The sequence below is a fragment of the Lissotriton vulgaris genome, chromosome 7 (assembly GCF_964263255.1).
Source record: "Lissotriton vulgaris chromosome 7, aLisVul1.2, whole genome shotgun sequence".
Classification (NCBI taxonomy): Eukaryota; Metazoa; Chordata; class Amphibia; order Caudata; family Salamandridae; genus Lissotriton; species Lissotriton vulgaris.
Genome location: NC_141695.1, coordinates 1,112,933,302 through 1,112,956,774, shown reverse-complemented (window position 1 = coordinate 1,112,956,774; position 23,473 = coordinate 1,112,933,302). Strand labels below are relative to the sequence as shown.

The following is a 23,473-nucleotide window of genomic DNA, read 5'->3' as shown; positions in this document are numbered from 1 at the left end:
TACTTTCTGATATTTATATGTTTTATCTTATCTTCATTGCTTGATTTGGCTCGCAAGAAAGTGTCACTCAAAGTCTTTCAAATGGCACTCATAATTACATTATGTGGCAAGCGATGAATTATGTGGCAAGTGATACATTATGTGGCAAGTGATAAATTATGTGTCATGAATTATGTGGCAAGTGATAAATTATGTGGCAAGCGATGAATTATGTGGCAAGTGATACATTATTTGGCAAGTGATGAATTATGTGGAGGGGAGGGGCTATAATCATGCAGAAGACGCCATTTTGCTGCTGCATAAGTCATAGGTGGGCTGCATCATTATATGTCAATATGCAACATATTTTATATGTCCCTTTTTATAAAAACAAAATGTAACTACTGCAAAAAAAAATTCTTTTATGCAAACAAATTTAAATACTGCATAAATAATTTTAACAACAAATACTTTATATGTAGCTTTTTATGTACATAAGAAAACTATAGCATAAAGCAAAAAACATTGCCATTTACAATAATAATAGCTCAAACTTAAATAATGCGAGACCTATTGCATTGCAAATGCTTGTTTCTTTTCTCCTTCATTCTCTACCTGCTCTTCCTTCTACCTTTTTGACGAATTTTACGGTTATTATCTCTTTACAGTTTGAATTATTATCTATACAGTATGTTGTTGCATATTTCGCTTTTGATCAATTTAATACGTTTTCACCTTCAAAGTTGTTTCATGGAATGTGAAAGGATTTAATCACCCTATCAAAAGGCAAAGAGTACTCTCCCACCTCTCCTCATACAATCCTGATATTGTTCTTATTCAAGAAACTCACCTCTCAGATATTGAATCTTTGAAACTGAAGCGATTATGGGTTGGAACTGTTTTATTTTCTCCCGCTTCTCAAAAAAAGAATGGAGTAGCCATTTTGATTCATAAACGCCTTCAGTGTAAAGTAATTCTAGAAGAAAAAGATGATGAGGGGCGATGGGTTTTAGCTAAACTACGAATTAATAATATCCCAATTACCGTATTCAATGTTTATGGCCCTACATGTTTTGACTCCTCTTTTTGGCCCTCCATTACAGCAAAATGTATTCAATATAAAGACGACTCTTTCCTATTAGGTGGAGACTGTAATCAGATCGTTGACCCATTTTTAGACCGTAGGTCCTCGGTTCGTTTTTCCCCTCACAAACCACATAAACAATTCCTCGACACTCTCACTCAAACTCATCTTGTGGACTCATGGAGACTCACACACCCAGATGTTATGGATTTCTCCTTTTTCTCTCCTCCTCATGCTTCTTTTTCCCGTTTGGACTACATTTTTCTCTCTTCATCTCTCTCTCAACACCTTATTTCCTCCTCAATTGAGCCTATAGTTATTTCTGATCATGCCCCTATTGTTACTGTTTTTGACCTCCTTCCTCCTACTCCTAAATCTTCTCGCTGGCGTTTTAACCCTTCTCTTCTTACTGATCCTCTTTTTTCCTCCTCTTTTTGTTCTTTTGTCTCTGAATTTTTTCATCTCAACCATACCCCTGATACCCCCCCTCATATTCTCTGGGACTCTTTCAAGGCCACCGCTCGAGGTTTCATTATTGATTTTGTCTCCAGAAAAAAGAAAAAATTCCTTCAAAAACGTAAAATTACCCTTGCACATATTAAATCTCTGGAACATCAATTCTACACTTCCTCTACTAAGATTATGTCTCTTGAATTACTTAAAGCTAAGATTGCTTTTAATAAGCTCACTACGGACTCTGCTTCCTCTTTTCTCCTTCGGAGCAGTGCCCGTTACTACGGAGGTCGCAATAAATCTGGCAAATTATTAGCTAATTATTTAAAGTCCCGCAAAGAACGAACTAACATTGATTCAATTTACTCTCCTTCTAATACTCTACTTCATACCGACGCGGAAATTTTAGACCAATTTCATTCCTTTTATAAGACTTTATACACTCCGGAAAATCCTCCCACTCCAGAACTAATTCAATCTTATTTTGACAATTTACTTCAACCAGATACTTCCCACCTTAATTTTTCGACGGTTGATTCTGATCTCACTCTTTCGGAGCTTTCCTCTGCCCTATCCTCCCTTACTAAAGGCAAGACTCCAGGACCCGATGGTTTTCCAGTTGAATTTTATTTACACTTCTCAGATCTCCTCTTACCTAAACTTCTATCTCTCTTTCAATCTTTTTGTTCTACTGGATCAGCCCAAGGTTCATTTCAGGACGCTACCATATGCCTTATCCCTAAAGATGGCAGAGACCCTAAGTTCTGTAAAAATTATCGACCTATATCTCTAGTCAATGTGGACTATAAAATTTTTGCAAAATTGCTAGCTCTTCGTCTTGACCCGCTCCTCCCACATCTTATAGGGAAAGAACAATGTGGCTTCGTTAAGGGCCGTTTAACATCGGATAACTCTAGGCTCTTCCTTAATGTCTTAAGTAAAGCCCCTTCCCTATCAATCCCCCTTGCAGCCATTTCAGTAGACGCTGAGAAAGCCTTTGATCGGGTTGACTGGTCCTTTCTCATGGCTTCCCTAAAATGGCATGGCTTTAACCCTAAATTTATATCTTTCATTTCCTTGATTTATTCTATGCCCAAAGCCTCTGTTCTCGTTAATGGTCAACTCACTTCCCCATTCACACTCCAACGTGGAGTCCGTCAGGGCTGTCCTTTATCACCTCTTTTATTTATTTTGGCACTTGAACCCTTCCTTACTTCTATACGTAATAACCCATCCATCTCTGGTTTCCCATATGGTACACAACATCTTAAATTGTCTGCATATGCTGATGATATTCTTTTGTTTATTTCAGATCCGACCACCTCTGTCCCCTCTTTATTAAATGGATTCGAGAAATTTTCTTTGGTCTCGGGTTACAAAATAAATTCTGACAAAACAGAGATCCTTCCCTTAACTAAATTCTGCCTTCCCCACTTCTTCACGACCACTGGCTTCGCTTGGAATTCTACAAAAATTAAATATCTGGGTGTTCTTTTCTCCCCCTCTATTTCTTCCTCTATTCAACTCAATATGAATGCAGTTATATCCAGAATTGACTCCTTACTCACTTCTTGGAACCCACTATTTCTCTCCTGGTGGGGCCGTCTTGACTCCATCAGGATGATGATTGCCCCCATTTTGATCTACTTATTATCCATGCTTCCCGTTCGCATCCCATTCTCCTATTTCCGTCGCATTGACTCGGTGTTGTCCAAATTTCTCTGGAAACAGAAAAAAGCTCGCATATCTCTTTTACACTTGCGTAAATCTAAACTTAATGGTGGAACCAACTTTCCAGATTTTCGCCTTTATCATAAATCCTTCTCACTTCGACAGGCCTCCCGCTGGTTATCTCAGGAACCCTCCCCTTTTTCTCCCCTCTGGCTTACTGTAGAACAGGAATTATTGCTTCCATATTCTCTACAAGAGGTAATTCACTTCACTTCCAAAGCCCCATGCCTTAATCTCCTGCTATTCAAACATACTTCCTCTCTTCTCCGTCCTTTAGTCTCCCCTACCTCGATGACACAAGAATCCTTCCTTCTATCGCCTATATGGTACAACTCACTTATATTAATAAATAACAGACCTATTGCTTGGCCTTCATGGAGAGCAAAAGGTATCATTTCGGTATATCATCTTTTTGATGGTTCATCCCCTTGCTCTTTTCCTAAACTCTGTTCTCAATTCCATTGCCCTCCTTCTTTTGCAAAGAAATTCCTTATCCTCATGGAAACGATTCTAGATCGATATTATTCTCTTCCTTCTGACGGCCTCGCAGCTTCGTCTTCATCTTTACTCGCCGTTCTTTCTACTGTTCCTAAAGCTTCCATCATTTACCGGTACTTCTCAGCCCCCAATCCAGATCGTCTCAAATCGAAATTGGAATTGTCCTGGGAAACAGACTTACGTTCTTCTTGGTCGACTTCTCTCTGGGACAAAATATGGGCCAGATCCTTGAAGGTTTCCCGTACTGCCTCTCTTACTCAATCCCTATTTTTCTTTTACCACAGACTATACCTTTCTCCTCTTTCTATTTCTCGCTTTCAACCCAATGCTGTATCTAACTGTTGGACCTGTAATGCCCCTTCTGCGGATCTTTTACACCTCTTCTTTTTCTGTCCTTCAACTCGTATTTTTTGGTCTCAGATATTCTCTCGTCTCTCTCGTATTTTTAACATTTCTGTTCACTTTTCTGCCCCTTTAGTATTTCTTGGTAGCCTCTCAGAAGATTTAGATCTCCCACCACATTCCCACGGTCTTTTTGACCTTATGCTAGCTCTTGCATTACAACACATTGTCTCTAATTGGAAATCCTTGAACAAATTGTCCCTAAATTGCTGGTGGAATTTTGTATGTCAAGCACACAGACTTGATGTTGCCTTTGCTTCCTCTTGCAAACCCTTCCGAAATGTTGACCTTTACTGGTTACCTCTTACTCTATACTTAGATCAATCTGCCAAAAAGACTTATTCTCCACTTTCTTCGGATAATTTCAAACCTCCCTGAATACATATACTCTTGCCTGTAGTTTTTATGATGTTTTTTATGATACTTTCAATTTTGCTATTGTGTTTTTAGCTTTATATTGTTCTCCGATATTACTTGCTCTTCATTCCAGTAATTGTTACATATGATGTTTTCTACTGTACTTTTTTGTTGATATCCATTGTATTTTTTATCTTATTTATTTATCCATCCTCAGTGATAATAACATTTTCCTCTCCCTTTCCCCCCCTCCCCCCCACCCCAAATAATTCAAAATGCTTTGTTTTTATTGTGATATTGGCTGCCTCTGTTTAATTTATCCCATCATATACTCCTTTCTCCTATTTTGCTGATATTACCTTATTGTAATATTTGTTTTTCTTTAATAAAGCTTTCAAACATAAAAAAAAAAGACTTTTGGAGTAAGATTTGAGGAGATGCTGCAGGGAGTAAGGAGAGACACGCTTTAATATTGAACATTGCCTAGCCCAGCGTTCATTCATGCTCAGTGCAAGAAGGGGCAGTGTCCCAGCCTTAGCACGGAGAGACTTATGTTGCAAAGTTAAGGGACAGGGTGTGGCGTAGCAGCCAGAGCGGAAGACGCGGAAGCTGGGGATGCGGTTTCGAGTCTCGGCCGCGGCCCCACATCCTGTGATTTTGGGCAAATCACTTAATCTCTCCGTGCACTTGGACAGCGCCTCGATACCCTCAAAGGTGATAAGCCGTGCTATATAAATAACATATTAAAGTGTCACGTGTTGAATAAAGCCAAGAACTATACAGCTACTGGAATATTACACCCGCTGAGGCTAGGGTCTAAATTAAACAAGGATATGCAGAAAGGCAAGCATTAAAATGTTGGAGTAGTAGAAGGTCTATACTAGCTGTTATTGCCGCTGAGCCACTCATTTTCTTCAATGAAGCTTCCAACATCCAGTACTCTCATTAAGAGAGATAACACACGCTTGTGGACATTTAGGCTGTCAATTGCCCTCCGCAATTACAGGCCTGAGCCGCAGACAAAAGCCCCTGGTGAGGGGAGGGAAATGAACAACTGCTTTTGCTTTGCACTGGTATGGACAATAAGCATATTAGCGCCCGTTTACTTTCTCCCGAGCGGTTTATTGGATTTTTCTGCTGCACATTAGGGATGGCTTACTTTCCCCTTAAGTGAAGGATGGTGTGAGGGGCCAACACAGTGCCGTGAGAAATCAGCCGAATCTACGCATGAGCAGTTTATCTCCCGCCCACGGTGAGCTGAAATCACAACTGGGGCAGAGGGGAAAGGGCAATACAGCAGAGCAAGAGAGAGGGGTGGGCAGCTGGCAGCCACAGAGGGCTCTGTCTGCGGGCCTGTAACAGTAACTACTGCCTGCACGGAGACCATTCATTAAATGTTTTCAGTGCTTCTTATGATAGGAATACATCTTTGCACACAATATCTTCCAAGCATATTATTCAGCAAAGACCCCCAGCTGACAGCTGAGCGGTCCTCGTGTCTTGAATGGACATCATTGGGGTGCCCTTTGCACGTGGGCAGCTCCCTTGAAAACAACTTGGGCGAAACAAGTAATGTGACATCATCTTTTAGCATGAGCTCAATAGACTAATAGAAAGACAAATCTAGAGAATCTTATAGAAATTTTATTTTTATTATTTTTGGTAATATTTAATCTCATACTTGTACATTACATATGATTATTATAAACTCAACATTTTCTCTTTAAAATAAACTGAAGCTTTTGTGAACAAGCTTTAAATAGATACAAACATGTCATACACTTGACTACATTCACTCTATGCATTCATGAGAAAATAGGGATGTGCAGCAGACAGCTGCGAGGTATGTGAAGCTTGCAACAGCATGTATGCAAACTGAAATATGCAACTACAAGCTGAATAAAAAATATGAAGCAATAAGCAGAACTAAACAATTTGAGTTGAAATTGAGTTTGTCTTTTGCTGCTTAGTTCTCTAAAGTAAGCCGACAACTTTATTGCAGAATAAGTACACTTTTTGGGACTCGAACATATAAATTGCCAATATCCACCCAGTGCCGAAAGGATCAGTTGACAGTTTTGCACTGGTCTTTGGTGCAAATCTCACAATACAATTGGCAAACAATTACACTAGTACTCAATCTAATCCGGTTTAAGTATTTAGATGGGTTTCTACCATGTTGGAATGACAGGAAATATGAGAAAATCCACCCTATGTAGGATAGATTTCCACAAAGTAAAGATCATTCACCACACATGCGAACAGAGAAGGAGCTGTAGTGAGAGGAGAGGGGACACACTTCTAGCATTTCTATTCAGCTGGAGGTTTATTGTGAGGTCTCTGATGCAAAAGAGCTCTGGGGCAAATATAGTCATGGAAAGATGGCACCACACCGAGCTAGCCAGCCATGCAGTATGGTGCCTTCATATTTTTGAGCGGACATTTTTGGAAAATTTCCAGTGCAAATCTCACTGTGAATTTGTACCTGCACTCCATCCCTCCATATATTTAGAGGGAAGCCCTTGCGTCAGATGATCTTTTTAATCCATGCCATTTTGCTGCCATTTGATTCAGTCCTGGACCCTTTCTTTTACCAACCGGTGCACCCTGGAACTTGTAGTTTAGTTGCCTTCTTGTGAACCAAGACTGAAAATATGGTGAATCACATGTTCAGGAATGTATGAATGAATGGAAGCTACAGAGTGAAACGTTATTTCTTTACCTAACTCTTTTATAGGCAGGATAGAAATTTACGTAATTTATAGTATATGGGTCTAAAAGGGGGAGCACCAATATTCTTTAGCAATATAATGGGAGGAGTTTAAAAGTAAAGATACAAATCCACCAGATCACAGAATCACGAGCCTGCTCATCTCATAAACTACAACCCCATAGATCCGAGATTCTACAGGTGGGCAAATACATGCATACATATATATATATCAGCACACACACACACACAGATGCACCTGTATTCCCTCTCCCGCATATTATGTTCATGGTGCAGTTAAGGCAACATACTAGACCCTTTGTTTAGAGAACTTATGGAATGATATAATACTTAGGGAGTCCCAACATTGAGTTTGTAGGCACATGCCCACCACTCTAAAGTTTTCTGGTTACCAGATACTTATTCTTTACACCCGAAGATGTACCCGCCAATGGATTTAAGGTTTGGTATTACCAATACCCATTGACACTGGTTTTGTTTCACCTCCTAGCCCTCTGAATACCTTGTGGAAAGATTTAAAGAGAACTGGAAACCACACGGTTTTACGTTTAGACATACATACCAACATTATAATGAGTTACCCCTTCCTTTACAAATAAAATCCCATCCAAAAATAACAATTACACTCTCATAATGTAACCTAAGGTTAGCATTTCTTCTAATACTAAAGCAATGGTGCTATGGATTCAAACATTATTTGCTTCCCTCATAATAACAATAAGACAATAATTCTTTAAAAGTTCAATATCTGCAAGTCACAGTCTTACGGATAGATTTTATGTAGTATATTGTTTTGTTTTTCTTTTTTGCACATAAGCTATATTTAGGATGGTGGGAAATGGTGTGATCTGGGCCCAAACTATTTTTCCTGGTTGGCTCTGTGTCCTCCGGGCTCCATACTCTCAGACCAGGAGTTGCCCGAGGGATGGGTGAAAGTATAACAGTGGCCCCAATGGGGAGCTTTGAACAGAAGATAATAATGGGATTGGAGAAAAAAAGATTGTTCGTAGAGCCATTTTCATAATCCTTCTTCAAATATCGGAGGAAATCAGGGGGTCTTTTGCTTTTCTTATCTGCAAGTTGGCCGACACCATTGCTTTCTAGTATCTGAGACAAATATGCATCTGTTAATGCCGCGTCAAGATGTCTAGCTTCCAATATTGCTCTTGTGTGGCCTTCAGGAGGCCCTTCAGGAAGGTATGAAGATCAACCTCTACATCAGACTTCACTTCTTCATCCATTTTACATATGACCTGGAAGAACATAAAATGGGAAAAGATTTTCACACACAGACCTGAGAAGAGCTTCTGGTTGTTCATAGTAAAAATGAGATGGGCAGCGGACAAAACAAGCACTTCAACAGGAAAGGTAAAACATGCTTACTTCAAGACCAGAGTCATAGTGATGATCACTGCTGTAAAGACATTTACTGGAATATCTCCATATCTATTTATGTATGTATATATGGATTTATTTATTCATGTATAAGTTTTTGTACTCAAGAGAGAAGCAATGTGTGCATTCAAGCAGGCATACAAGCACTGCACAAAATAATTTCCAAAATAACATCTCATTTAAAAAGAGCCTAATATAAGACATAACTTTTAAAACAGACTGAAAAGAAACCAGTCGCTCATTGGCAGTGTCAGAGCAATACAGCTCACATGTTACGGACATGTGCCCTTTTCAGGACTTGCAGAAAGTATTTCAATCACAGCTCTTCTTTCAGGAGCTTTCACTGCAGTAATGGACACTTTATGAACACTTTAAAAGTTACTTTGGACCACGCTTGATTGAAAAGTTCCAACTCGTAATCAAAAGGCCAGGACCCGATTTTGTACCCATTTCGCTGCGTTTTCCTTATTTTAACACAGGTGGACTTTCATCTGCATTCTTACTTGTGCACACCGTTGTTTGTTTTTGGCTATCTAAAGGACTATATGGACCCTGAGACCCCTGCACGTATGGCATTTTAAAGAAAGTTCCTCAGTAAAATCTGCTCACTCAGTGCTAGAGATATTTGGCTAAATTGGTACATTACAAGCTTCCTAGGAAGAGCACCCCCCCCAACAGATTAAGGTATAGAAGTAGTTTATTCATGCATACTAGTTATATGTTGCATTTCTACATTTGAACAACGATCCTAATTTTACTGTGTGATAGTCCACACTGTAACCAATTTCCTAACTAACACTTTTACCAGCTCAGGTGCACCCTGGTTATGAGAGCTGTGACTAGTCACTGGAGACATTTTTTTTCAGTCTACATTTTTATCTTATTTCCTATTTTGCATGTTTATCACCTATTGTTACTCTGTGCTCTCACTAAATATTTTTTATTTATTTATTATAAGTTACATGCAATTGTATCTGTCATTTTGATCCAGTTGTTTACTGTATCGTTCGTTTTGTGTTTTGATTTTACTATCTGTTCTTGGGCTGCTTTCACACAGAGGTGCACCCCAGGCTTAAGCTTTATGTCTTTAATGAGCCAAGTAAGTGTTATCTAAAAAATATAATGTTTGCTGGGTGCACCGAAAGATGTCAGCCAATAGACCCCTAGTTCTAGATTAATAAATATTCAAAACTACTCCTCAATGACTCTTTACTCTTATGTTTATGCTAGAGGCGTTTTAAGTATCCAATTTTAGTAAATCAAAGGAAATACAAGTGTTAAAAATATACAGGACAAGAAGGAGGCACCTCGATAGGTGGATGGTTACTCAGTGCCACCCCTCTGTGCAGCCACAGGTGCCCTTTGATCCGGCCCCCCCCCAGTAATAGCGGCAGCTACCTGGCGCTGAATCCAGCCGAGCGTATCTCTGCTCAACGCTTCCCCAACGCTACCTTTCCTAGAACCATCTTGCTGAACTTTGCAGATTTTAGGATCAAGGAAAGAATTCTTTCACAGGCATTTCAGCAGAGACAATTCCCGGTGACGGAGACCAGTAAATGCCATATTTTCTCGGATATGACTGCCGCTGCTGCCCGGAGGAGAAAGAAGTTTGTTAAGATCCTGCATCTATTTAAGGCTCATGGTGCACAGGCATCAATTGCACAGCAGTCAAAGCTCAGAGTACCAGTGAAAGGAAAAATCTTTAGGTTTTCAGCACTAGAAGAAGCACAGGCCCTTTTGAAAGAGATCTCAACAGGGGCTAGTAGTTGAATAATCATATGGGGGCAGATAGATATGTTTTAAATGGCAATATTTATTTTCTCCACCGATGCAGATTTGATTCAGGATGGAACAGATGTCCTTTAGATAGAGGGGGAAGCACAGTCTGGCGGGAGGGTTAATTTTGGGATTATTTTCTGTTATCCACTAAGTAGATCTAATTTTTGTGATGATTTTTCAACTGTTAGATTAACATTTGCTACATTTGCTAAATCTGCGAGATTTTCATTGGGTGAAAGATGTGCTTTCTCTATTCGTAGATAGAGGTTGAGTGGATCAGGTAGCTAACCAGATTGACGGTGAAAAGATTATTGGGGGTCCTGGGATCAGTGGGGGCACTTAGGGTGTAATTTCATGACACCCAGTAGGAACTAGCCTACTAGGTCGGAATGTGGATAGCGTGGTCGCTAGGGTTTTTTCACATTTCGAGGGGGTGGGCAGTTCGGGGTTGGAAGGGGGATGTTTTACAGCAGAAAAAAGAGCAGGGGCAGAAAGTTCATGAAGGTTGGGAAAATACACTAAGAATAGTTAACTACGGAAGATAGTAAATGTAAGACCCTATCAGCCAATGTAAATGGAATACTTAACAAAAAGAAGTATGGCACTCTTATAAGATGTCTGCCCTCTTTAAATCCCCAAGTCTTGTTTTTACAGGAGACACATCTAACTCTCCGAAACTTTTTCTACCCAAAATGTTTTCTAAAGTATTTTTTGCATCTTCAGGTCTGGCAGTAAGAGGGGTAGCAATTTACTTTTCAAACAAACTTCCCTGGGAATTCTTAGAGGTTCATAGGGATATACATGGAATGTGGATATGGGTAGTAGCTAAGCTGCAGGGAAAAATATTAAATTTCATAAATTACTATGGACCAATCTCAGATGATATAGGACCCTTGACAGAGATTTATGATTTATCGGTAGTTTCTGGGCAGGTGATATTAGGCAGGGATTTCAACTTTACACAGGATATTAATAAGGATACATTGAACAGAAATAGAAAACAATTAAAACCAAATACAAAAAGAATATTGGAAGCTATTATACAAGAGTATTAATTAGTAGATTCATGGAGAGAATCAAAAAGAGATAAGGAATTTTATACTTGTTACTCGTGCCGGTTTCGGACGGCTTCTCGAATAGATTTTTTTCCTAATTCCAGATCCCTTCAGATTTGAGATGTCTGTATAGGTGGCAATCCCTTTTCAGGTCATGCATACGTTGGGATAGAAATTTTACTTGGGAGAGAATGTGGGGAACGCCCTAGGTGGCAGCTAGATCGGCTTCTTCTACAAAATGAGGAGTGGGTAGAGGGATTCAGAGAATGGATTTGGGACTACTTCCAGATTAATGAAGGCACTGCCACTCCATTCTCTGTATGGGGAGGGTTTAAGGCAGCAGGCCGATGGCGGATAATAGCTTATATGGCGGGTCAGTCCCGCGCCCCAAAGGTTAAGATAGCCCAATTACAATTAGAAGTGGATCAGGATTATGCTCTTAAACTCCAGTTCCTCCCAAATAAATCTGAACAGACAAGAGCCGCGTTGGAGGATTTTTTTTATCTTAGAAGTTTGTAACTCGCAATTATTTCAGCAGAGGGTCTATGAGGAGAGCCAGCTAATTGGCAAACTCTTGGCGAATTCTACCAGAAAGAAACAAGAGTCAGCTATTATATTGAAAATCTTGGATCCTCTGTCCGGTCTAGAAATAGTTGACAATGGCGAAATCTCTCAAGTCTTCATGGACCATTTTTGCAGGTTATATTCTACCGAATATTTAGCGGAGGATGAGTTAATTAAGGAATATTTTATAAACATGAATATCCCAAAACTTTTGGAGAATTGGATTGGCAAATTGAAAGGGGAAGTGGAGACTTGTGAGATTTTAGCAGCTATTAAAACAACAGCCGGGGCAAAAGTTTGCGGACAGGATGGTTTCCCAATTGAGTTTTTTTAAAGTTTTTGCAAAAGAACTTTTGACTCCTTTGTGGAATTTATGTAATTTTGTTAGAGAAGGAGTACAGTTCAGTTGGCTTTTAAAGAAGCAGTAATCGTTTCTTTTGTTAAGAAGGATAAAAATCCGGAGGACGTGAACTCATATAGGCCCATCAGTCTTTTGAATTCCGATTATAAATTCTGATGAAAATATGGGCAGAAAGTTTTTTACCAGCCGCCCAGGAAGTCATACATAAAGATCAAACAGGCTTCATAGCAGGTAGATCAATGGCGGCTAATACCCAGTTCCTAACACATGCCCTAAATTATATTAATACAAATTGTATTCCGGCGAGCACTGTAATGGTCGACGTGGAAAAAGCTTTCGATCTAATGAATTGGAGAACCTTGTTTGCCACCCTTGGACGGTTTGGGTTTCCCATACAAGTAGTGGATATGCTGCGGAATATCTATCTGGGTGCTACAGCTAAGATTAATATTAATGCGAACTGTGCGGGAACCATTAAAATAAACCGCGGCACCAGACAGGGCTGCCCACTTTGGCCCCTACTTTTTAACTTTTTTATTGAACCTCTGGTTTTAAAGATACAAAATAAGGCTGCTATCCATCCCCCAATTCCTGACATGGCCAAACTCAAATTATTTGCAGATGACATCATTTTGTACCTGACTCCGGAAAGGGTGAATTTTGAAACAGTCCTGAGAGAATTTTCTGAGTTTGAAAAAATAGGCGGGTACACAATTAATGCACAAAAAATTGAGGTTCTAGCCCTTAATGCTGATCTGAATTCTTTTCCACCTTGTTTGAAACTTCAAGCGACCAAAACTGACCCGATAAGATATCTCGGGATATATGTATCTTCACAGTTTAATCAACTATTCGAGTTAAACTATTTGAGGATGAAGAGTAAGATTAAGATAAATGGACATTACTCCCCTTATCGATAGTGGGCTGAAGATCACTGATTAAAATTTCCATATTACCGCTGCTAGTCTTCCTATTCTCTAATATCCCGATAAAAATAAACCAGTCATATTTCAGGGAAATAGATACCTTATTTAGACAATTTATTTGGGGTAAAAAAAGCTCCAAGGGTCAAACTAAATGTCTTGCAATTGCCTGTAGATCTAGGGGGTTTGGCGCTGCCGCATTTAAGAACATATTACGAAGCTGCCTTTTTAGAGTTGGTGTTGGGTTTAATAGGATCAAATTTTGCTAGAGACAGCTTTTTTATAGATAGAATGACACATGAAATTGGATTACTAACCCCAGTATTTTTAAAAACTTCAAAACTTCCCAAAAAAACACGTTACAAAACATTAAAAGATTATCTTTTTAGACTCCAGTCCTTCTATGAAAAGACAAGCTCGTTGGGTCTCCAGTGCTTAAAAATTAGTGAATGCGCTAGTCTTGGCTTCCAGCTACAATTGAGACATATAACTATTTGAGAAGGTTTTGGATTGTCTGAGGTAAGGCATTTTATAATTCAAAACAGACCGAGCTCCTGTCAAGAGGTATTGGCAAGGGCAGAGAACCACCAGAAGCCGACCTTTCTTGAATATTTACAAATTGTTTCAGGTTAAAAAATACTAGTGGTATGCTGAATTCCCCTGACCCCTAGGTGGCTGCTCTTTATGTGGCTAAAATAAGAGGGGTAGGAAATTGGTATAGGCTGTTGCACAAACCAGGACAAGCCCCTGTGCTAAATAATCATTTGAAGAAAATAAATCGGGAAACCGGAAGTGAGCTGTCTGGTAAGGAGTGGGAGTCTGTTTGCCTACTGGGAAGTAAATCATTACGTGCTACAAATTATAAAAGGATGGCCGTTTTATCCCGATGGCTCTCCTACCTAACTCCGGCTACCCTAAGTAAAAAATTCCGGGGGTTAAAAACAAATGCTTTCGATGTCAAGCTGAAGGGCAAGGTGGGTGGCATCACACCTTTTTCACCTGTGCAGGCCTAAAGATTTTCTGGTAGACAGTTTTTTTAGATATCGAGCAGGCAATCGGGAAAAAAATTCCGATCAAGACTGAAACTGCCCTATTCGGAATTCGTAAAGGGGGAATAAGGCAATCTGATTCCGAAACAGCTTTTATATTCATTTCAAGCTCAGTAGCACGTTCCCTGATTTTACAAAATTGGAGATCTAGGGAAGCTCCTTCCCATCAGAAATGGTTCAATAAAATGAAAAGGACTCGAAAATTTGAAGAAGCCTACGCCAGGAGGGTAGGAGCTACTAAGAGATTTGGAAGTTTTTTAATGAATTGGAAAAGATCAAAGAGAGATCATAGTACTAGAAGAATTTAACAATTATAGAAGCTCTTTTCTTTTTGCAGGGGGCATTTGCATTTTCAGGTGTTTGCATTAAAAGTGTATTAGGAGAAATGTATTGTTAAGAGCACACTAGCACTAGCACTTTATTGATATTGCACTTTAGGCCTACCAACATTTCTTGATATTATTCATATGTAATTTGGATAAATTGTATTTTGCACTTTGTTACATGAATAGTCATGGGATTAGCTGCTTTAACTCCTTATAAATTAGCACTTTGCACTTTCTCGGCCGAATGATCATAGTTTTTGCTCGGTGAACAACTATAGGATTATTGGCTATAGCTTTTTACAGATCTGCACTTGGCACTTTATAGGACGAATGATTATAGTTGATCTTGCACTTTGGGCGTATTTGGACATTTTTCTCTTATATTGCTGCTATGCTAAAAAGTTAACATTTTCATTTTACAGGTTGTCTTCTAAATGATTATGAGATTAACTGCTTGTGTTAAAAAGCTGTCTTATTGTTATTGTTATTGTTTTTAAGTATTCAACCTATCATGAACCATATGCTCTGCTCAAATAAAATTGTTTTTTTTTTAAAGTGCAAAAAATATAATGGGGGCAGATAAATGTAAATGCACCGGCCTCCTACATGTGCCAAGATGATCATATTAGATCAACTTGTTGACAAACATATTTCTCCCATCAATCTCTCCAGTGAGCTTTCCATTTTTTTAGTTGGTCCATTTCTATTCACCCAGCTGTCTAGGGCCAAAAGGTAGGGTTATAGAACAGTGTTCGGTGTTCTAAGACTTCTATGGGCCTTTTTGGGAATTTCTTAAATGTTTATTTTGTTGTGCATTTTACTTGTACTTTTCTTTTAAACGACACATAGGTTAGTCATATGACTTTATTACTACAGCAATTCTTAAAATTACCAGACTTGAAAATTAAATACAAAATCTAATACTGACATAATATAAGCCCCTAAGTTAACATCTATTCATGGCAAATTGAAAATGGCAATTTATTAATTTAATATCTTTCTGAAACGACTATAACTAAATTTCCATCAGGAAGCAGTACGAATAAAATCTTGGGGGCAGAGTAATAGTGAAAAGTGATAAGCAGTTATCAGAATTTTGAACAGTTTAGTAGACTGAATAATCAGCATAGCTTTATTTACCCAATTTCAAGAACTATTATTTAGTTTGGAGAAACATAGTGCATCGGACCAAGAATCTGACTTAAATAGGAAGTAAATAAAGATTTGAGAGGCCCATATAACAATACAAGCCCGCTACATATGCCCTCACCAATATTTCAAACGAAGAGGTCTGTAGTTGTAAATTATATATACATACAGATCACTGAAAGCACTTGAGTTTACGTGGAAGGATACACCCAAACAACCAATAGCATTAGATGTGAGAGATATACTCAATTTGGCTGAGCAAGACGTAATTGATAAAGTCTTAAGTCAATATCTAAAACAGTCAGGACAAAAAAAAGACAGTAACTAAAAGGGGAAGAACTTAATCTCACTTTAAATATATTGTAAGCAATATGTTTATTTTACAACAACTACTGGGAGACTCCACAATATTGGGAGCAAGGTAGAACTTCTAGCTTCACCCCTGTCGGCCGATATCATTTGGATGAGAACGACTAGTACCCAAACCCCAATCAAAGAGAGGATGTTACAGTGTAAGGTAGAATCTAATGGCCAACATAGTTAAATGCTGCTCTGAGGTTGAGCATTAGCAACAGACAGGATTGTCCTTCATCTTACATGCAGAGATAGTCATCAGCAGGGTGGGGTGCAACTTCCTCAATGCTGAAGCCCTCACAGTGTCTTAAATTATGGTTGTTTACTTCAATTTTCCCTGCTAAAGATATTTTGCAGAATTTCATGACTTTGCGAAGAAGGAAACATTACTTATTGGGTAGAAGTCTCTTAACACATCGTGATTTAGGGAGAACATTTAATTTATGGCTTTCACATGCCTCCTTTTAATCCATCCACCACCATTCCCTGCAAAAGTGATACATTGATAAAGTGAACCTCAGTATATTTTTAAATAAAGAAATATTATTTTATAATGGAAGTACAAGAATGTGTAGGAACTCTTCGAAATTAAAATTAGCCTTTATTGAAGTCACAGCTTTGTTGCCATTACTTTGAAGAGACTTACAATGATCCCTATTGTGTTTAATGTGTTCCATATAAGGTACTCACAGGTTTTGCCATATGTTTCTCTGATCCGTTGATTATAAGTCGATTAACCAGGTGTGTAAGTATAACTCTCAAATGTTCTTCTGCAACCTTGACTTTCTTGAGGGCAGCTGCTGCTTTGCAGAAGATGTCGAGCTGGTGAGAGTTCTGTAAAACCAAGGGAAATAAAGGTTTTTCTAAGTACAACAAGGCTTCTTCCACCAAATCTAAAGAAGTAGGAAAGGAGGCCATGGTTCACAGACAAAGAGAAACCTTTACATATAGTAACTTTAAAGCTGGAGGGACCGTGTTCACAAAGGTAAATCTGGTTGTAAACGTTATTGTTTTTATGACTGACAGGGATTTACTGCTGGTCCTCTCAAACGTATGCTTTCCCACAACCTAATTCATGTTCATTGGGTTCCCAGAGGGATGCTATATAAAGCCCACACCTACATTGGCAGAAATATGCAAACACTCCTGTGCAGCAGTGCTTAACTTAAGCCGGTGGGGGCCACCAACACTTATTTTTGGGCACAATCACTTATTTTTCAGAATCAGACATTTACAGTGAGCAAGAGAGGGAAATCGAACAATGCAAAATGACACAGGAAGCGAAAAACTGAAAAATAGTCACAAAAGGGAAACAGAGGAACGTGCACAAACAAGCAAGAGGAAGGGGCAGAGAGAGTCTTGCAGCGGATTGAAGAGGCCTGAGGTGGATTTAAGACTACTTGGTATTCAGGTGCCAACATTTACAAACTAAGCTCTGACTGGACTCCCGACTGAAGGCCCTAGATGCAAGGACTATTTAGAAACTTGAATTGATTGTCTAAATGCCTAAGGACAACCTTACAAATAAACAAATACATATTATCGGTTTCATGTTCTTTTACTATGTCTGTGAAATACCGAGGAACCCTATCAGACATTCACTACTTTTAGCAGACCTGTATTGGTATCTTACTCACAGTCTTCATCTACTTGGAAGTCACAGATTTTAACTGATGAGATCAGTAATCACATCTTGAAGGGCCTCGTGCAATTATATAAGCCTTTCCCAACACCTATTTCATTTTTAGAAGTACACCGACCTCTTGCAGTATAAGTACATAGAGAATTAAAAAGCTATAAAATGTACATCAGAGCTACTATGCTGCGATAATTGATCTCTATATATATCTATGTATCTGTGCATATATCGAAGTGTAATTGGTTTCACCTAAAGGGTCCATATCACTTTGCAATGTAAGGTATAAATGTACATTCCAAGATCTATTGATCTCATTCCCTATAAAGCCCATATATTGTTTAAAGTTATACACACAAAGTTTATAGTGCAAGGCAATAACAAGGGCACTGAACCGGTGTGGTGAAAACAATAATTTAAAAAGTGCTTAAAAATGCAAAAATGCAAAAATGTAATATATTTAGGGTTGAAAAATACTGAAAAGATCACTGGAAACACCAAAGGCTCTTATGCACAGGTTAACTCTGATTAATAAGCAAACTCACGTGAGCATGTATTGGCTAATGCATTCTTAACGACAGTCACTTGGGTGTCTCTTGACCAATCAGAAGGTAAAATACTTGAGGTGGCATTCTAGAACATCTCTCCCAGCATAAACATTTATCAAATTACCAGTTTGTGCACTTATTGCAGCGCACTCGTTGTGTCATCTGCTCGCTCTTACTCCCATTCATCTGAGGGGTGAGCATGTACAACACATGTTGGCAACACCAGATCATTTATGATGTGTTCGGATTGTGTGGGAATAATGTACATTTGCCTTTCTTCGCCTACCTTTTTGTGTTGAGGTATGACATCTTGCACATAGATTTTACTGCAGACAGCCTAGAAAAAAAACAGAGTACGTGTTACAGTCCTTCATTTTGTAAAGGAGTGCATGCAAACTGCCCTGCCACTGGGCTTGGCCAACCAATAAAAAGTACATTCCAATCACTTTGTTGGCAAGACCAATCAATTTGCAGATTGCCAATCAAATTCATTATTATCGAAGCTTCTAATGCATAATCACAGTCCATTTTTTGAGACCCCCCCTTGCTGGAATTTACTGTTCGTTTGCTTAAGGAACCCACCCGCAGTGCAAGCTAGTGTGTTGCCCTTTTCATCCCCTGGGGTCTGGCGACCCTTTGATCAGAGACTGGTGCCGTTCTTTCGGCCTTGCAAGTTATGGGTCCCTGGACGGTGAAAGAGAGGAAAGAGATGCCTGTTCATTTCTGGACATGGTACGACCCCCTGTGGATTTTAGTCTCCCGAGAAGAGCAGCCCACAGTGCTTTCTTCTCATTTTGTCAGATTTAATGTGAGCATAGGTCATGGTGCAGCAGTCGCGGCCTCACCGCTGATCAGATATTGAAGGCTCACTTGAGTAACAAGTGCACGTCTCTCCCCCAAGCCTGAAAGCGGTTGTTACATGTGACTGGCTGGTAGGCAGTGTGGGAAAGGTTAATAAAGTGCAGTGACAGCTAGAAAGAGAGAGCAAGAGAGAGAAAGAGTAAGAGAGGAAGAGAGATAAAATATCAGTTTGAAAGATATCAGGCATGAACGGACAAAAACATTGAAAACATGTACGTGAGCGTTTGCACAAGTGTAGCCAGATAGCAGCCTGATCTAATACTGGATACTACACATATCTGGAACTCATATATTCCTTTCAATTTACCTTGCTCCGATTACACAGCTGAGTGACATTCTGGACCGTTGCCTGGATCTCCTGCAATTTCAATTTTCTGTGTGGCACTGGCAGAGATGCCGCATTGATGATCCCAAGGGTGGCGAGCAGGGTCACCGCAAGCATCAAGGACTTCATGGCACTGGTGCAGGAAGGGCAGGGTGTGGTGCTTGCAGAAGAAGCTGATGCACTTCTGTCTTCCTACCTGCTCACACGCCATCTCCTCATTTTATACAGCACGTCTCAGCAAAAGGAAACACTCAAGTGTGGCAAAAATCCTGATGACTTGACAATTTAGGATCGTGAAAACCACAGCTATCAGAGGAAATCTCTGCTAGTCAGTGGAACTAGGAAGAGATCTCTGTATTAGGCAGAATAAATGAACTTTCAAAGCTCTTTCAAACTTTTTTAGCAGTTTACATGCTAAAATGACACACGTTGTTGATAAGAGTTTCCAGTCCTTCGAAGTACTTCACCAATATATAATTATAGAACCATCTCATTTGCATGTCTTCTCTCTTTCTTCTCCCCTACCTTGTGAGTTTCCAGATACAGGTTCAAGATATCACCATAAGTGATCAGGCAGTATTCCAACAACGAGATTCTACTACCACGCTTTCCTTACCTTATTTGTGAGGGCAGAGAGAAGACACCAATGATAATCAAAGTCAGTGGATAGACCAGACTCAGTTCAAGGGCAACTGTCATGATAAACGGGATTATTAATATGTTAGAAAATATATGAAAAGGAAATGGAACAAGAACAGGGAGATAAATCAATGACGGATGATGATGCCGCAGAACTCAGCACAGCCATAAAGACTCCACCAGATCACCTGGCTGCTAACTTAGTAGGTCCAGAAACTATAAGCGTAGCAAAAGATTTGGAATTATGTTCAGGGGCCGACAATGAAGACAGTGAAGGTACCCTCCAGCATTTACTCCTTAACATGAGAAATGAGATTAAATGTGGTTTTGCTGAGTCAAAAAAGAGCTTCACCCCTGTCGGCTGATATCATTTGGATGAGAACGACTAGTACCCGAACCCCAATCAAATTCATATCTCTGATTTCCCTTATTACAGTTTAGTAATTTTAGGCCCTGATGTATCAAAGTTCCCTTTTGCGATTTCTTATTTGCGATCTTTTGCGTTTCGCAAATACGGATTCGCAAAAGGCGATGTATGTTCTTTTTTGCGATTATTCTGCAATTCCTTAAAAATCGAAGAATATATTGGGATTTTTTTGCTATTTCTTATTTAGCGAATTTCGCAAATTAAGAAATCGCAAAAAACGTGATTCTGCTAATGCTGGAAACAAGTGATGATATCACAGTGAGGAACTCTTGCTGAATAGCTGCACATGCTTGCCTGAGCAACACCCAGTGGCAGTTGAAAGCTTGTTTGGCAGCTGTGAAGACCTGTTTTGCTGCAGCATGGAGGCAGAAAATTCACAAGGAGGTTCCTCTCAAGAAAAAAGGAAAAGAAAGCAGAAATTTTCAGACAAAGAACAGGAACCCCTTATTGAATTGATGGCTAGCAACCATGAGTTGCTTTTTGGAAAAGCAGCCGTTAAAGTTCCTGAGGCTAGGAAAAGAAAAATCTGGTTGGAAATCCAGGAGAAAGTAAATTCTGTGGGAGTTGCACCCCGTGCCATTGATGAATTAAAGAAAAGGTGGTATGATATGCGCCTCCAGTCAAAAGAAAGGCTTGCTGCCAGGCTAAAAGACTCAAATAAGACAGGCAGGGGAATATCCACAGTGGAGCAGCCCACTCCTCATGAGGAGCTTGTGGAGGCAACTATCTTCCCAGAGAGTGTCAGTGGTGTGGCGCAGATCGGCAGCTCTGAGCTTGGACAAGAAGCAGAAGATAAGAATAATTAATTTGTATTAGTATAGTTGTGGGTCATACATGTTGTAAGTTGGAGTGTTTGTGCACAGTGTAATTCCAACCTAGAGAGGAACCCAGACTCTCAGTCTTTGTGGGTACATTTCAGCAGTATTTTTATCACTTAAGTTTGGTCTACATGCCTACTTTAACTGGTAAAAAAAGTTAACAATTAATAATATTGATTTGAGAGGCACACCCAAGACAGTTTTCATTTCTTGAAAAGTGTAAACTTTATTGAAATGAAAAAGTACCACACACCACAAACTCATATGTCTCAATCTACATCCACACAAAACAGATGATGGACCGAATGTGGATCAATGTCACACATTCATCCCAGTCAAAAGATCTGGGCCCAAATCCATCGTTTTTTTGCACTCCACACCACCCTGGGTTAGACAATGGCGATATGCAAATCAGCTCTGACCCTGTGCCCCATGGGAACAGTCCAGTCCGAACTACAAAAGCCATGTCCTTCCCAGAACGGAATCAAGCATCCGAGGACCGGACCGGTTTCGAGGTAACACCTCTCATCAGCCCGGCTAGCTTGACTCCAGTGGTGTGGAATGCCTGGGACCCACGTCTGAGCATCCCCTGCGCACTTATGGCGGTATTGCAAACAAAACAGATGATGGACCGAATGTGGATCAATGTCACACATTCATCCCAATCAAAAGATCTGGGCCCAAATCCATCGTTTTTTTGCATTCCACACCACCCTGGGTTAGACAATGGCGATATGCAAATCAGCTCTGACCCTGTGCCCCATGGGAACAGTCCAGTACGAACTACAAAAGCCATGTCCTTCCCAGAACGGAATCAAGCATCCGAGGACCGGACCGGTTTCGAGGTAACACCTCTCATCAGCCCGGCTAGCTTGACTCCAGTGGTGTGGAGTGCCTGGGACCCACGTCTGAGCATCCCCAGCGCACTTATGGCGGTATTGCAAACAAAACAGATGATGGACCGAATGTGGATCAATGTCACACATTCATCCCAGTCAAAAGATCTGGGCCCAAATCCATCGTTTTTTTGCACTCCACACCACCCTGGGTTAGACAATGGCGATATGCAAATCAGCTCTGACCCTGTGCCCCATGGGAACAGTCAAGTCCGAACTACAAAAGCCATGTCCTTCCCAGAACGGAATCAAGCATCATCCGACATTGATCTACATTCTGTCCATCAAATTGTTTTTTGTAATTTTCTCCCTGAGTGTACTGGGGTAGCTCAGACGTGGGTCCCTGAGCCTCCACACCACTGGAGTCAAGCTAGCCGGGCTGATGAGAGGTGTTACCTCGAAACCGGTCCGGTCCTCGGATGCTTGATTCCGGTCTGGGAAAGATATGGCTGTTGTAGTTCGGACTGGACTGTTCCCATGGGGCACAGGGTCAGAGCTGATTTGCATAAAGCCATTATCTGACTCAGGGTGGTGTGGAGTGCAAAAAACGATGGACTTAGGCCCAGATCCTTGTACTGGGGTGAATGTAAGACATTGATCTACATTCTGTCCATCAAATTGTTGTTTGCAATTTTCTCCCTGAGTGTACTGGGGACGCTCAGACGTGGGTCCCAGAGCCTCCACACCACTGGAGTCAAGCTAGCCGGGCTGATGAGAGGTGTTACCTCGAAACCGGTCCGGTCCTCGGATGCTTGATTCCGGTCTGGGAAAGATATGGCTGTTGTAGTTCGGACTGGACTGTTCCCATGGGGCACAGGGTCAGAGCTGATTTGCATAAAGCCATTATCTGACCCAGGGTGGTGTGGAGTGCAAAAAACGATGGACTTAGGCCCAGATCCTTGTACTGGGGTGAATGTAAGACATTGATCTACATTCTGTCCATGAAATTGTTTTTTGTAATTTTCAATCTACATCCACAGCACATGCAGGTCAATCCCAGGAGGATAATGAAGTTAATGAGGCAGAGATCCCAATTGTTTCACCAGCCGAAGACAGCGTATCTGAAGAAGCTGAATCCATTGTCAGGGGAAGAAGAAGACGTGTGGCCCCTCTGCCTCCATTTGAGGAAGATG

General features: G+C 40.2%; 1 protein-coding gene across 1 annotated transcript; it reads right to left on the bottom strand.

Moving 5' to 3' along the window:
- Positions 1 to 6,165: 6,165 nt before the first annotated feature.
- Positions 6,166 to 19,748, bottom strand: LOC147703000 (uncharacterized). Its single transcript, XM_086928861.1, has 4 exons — positions 19,543 to 19,748; positions 18,661 to 18,711; positions 16,881 to 17,024; positions 6,166 to 8,488 (listed from the first exon to the last, which is right to left on the bottom strand). The coding sequence occupies exons 1-4, from the start codon at positions 19,687 to 19,689 to the stop codon at positions 8,363 to 8,365; spliced, it is 468 nt and encodes a 155-aa protein (XP_086784987.1). The 5' UTR covers positions 19,690 to 19,748; the 3' UTR covers positions 6,166 to 8,362.
- Between the last annotated feature and the right edge of the window lie 3,725 nt (positions 19,749 to 23,473).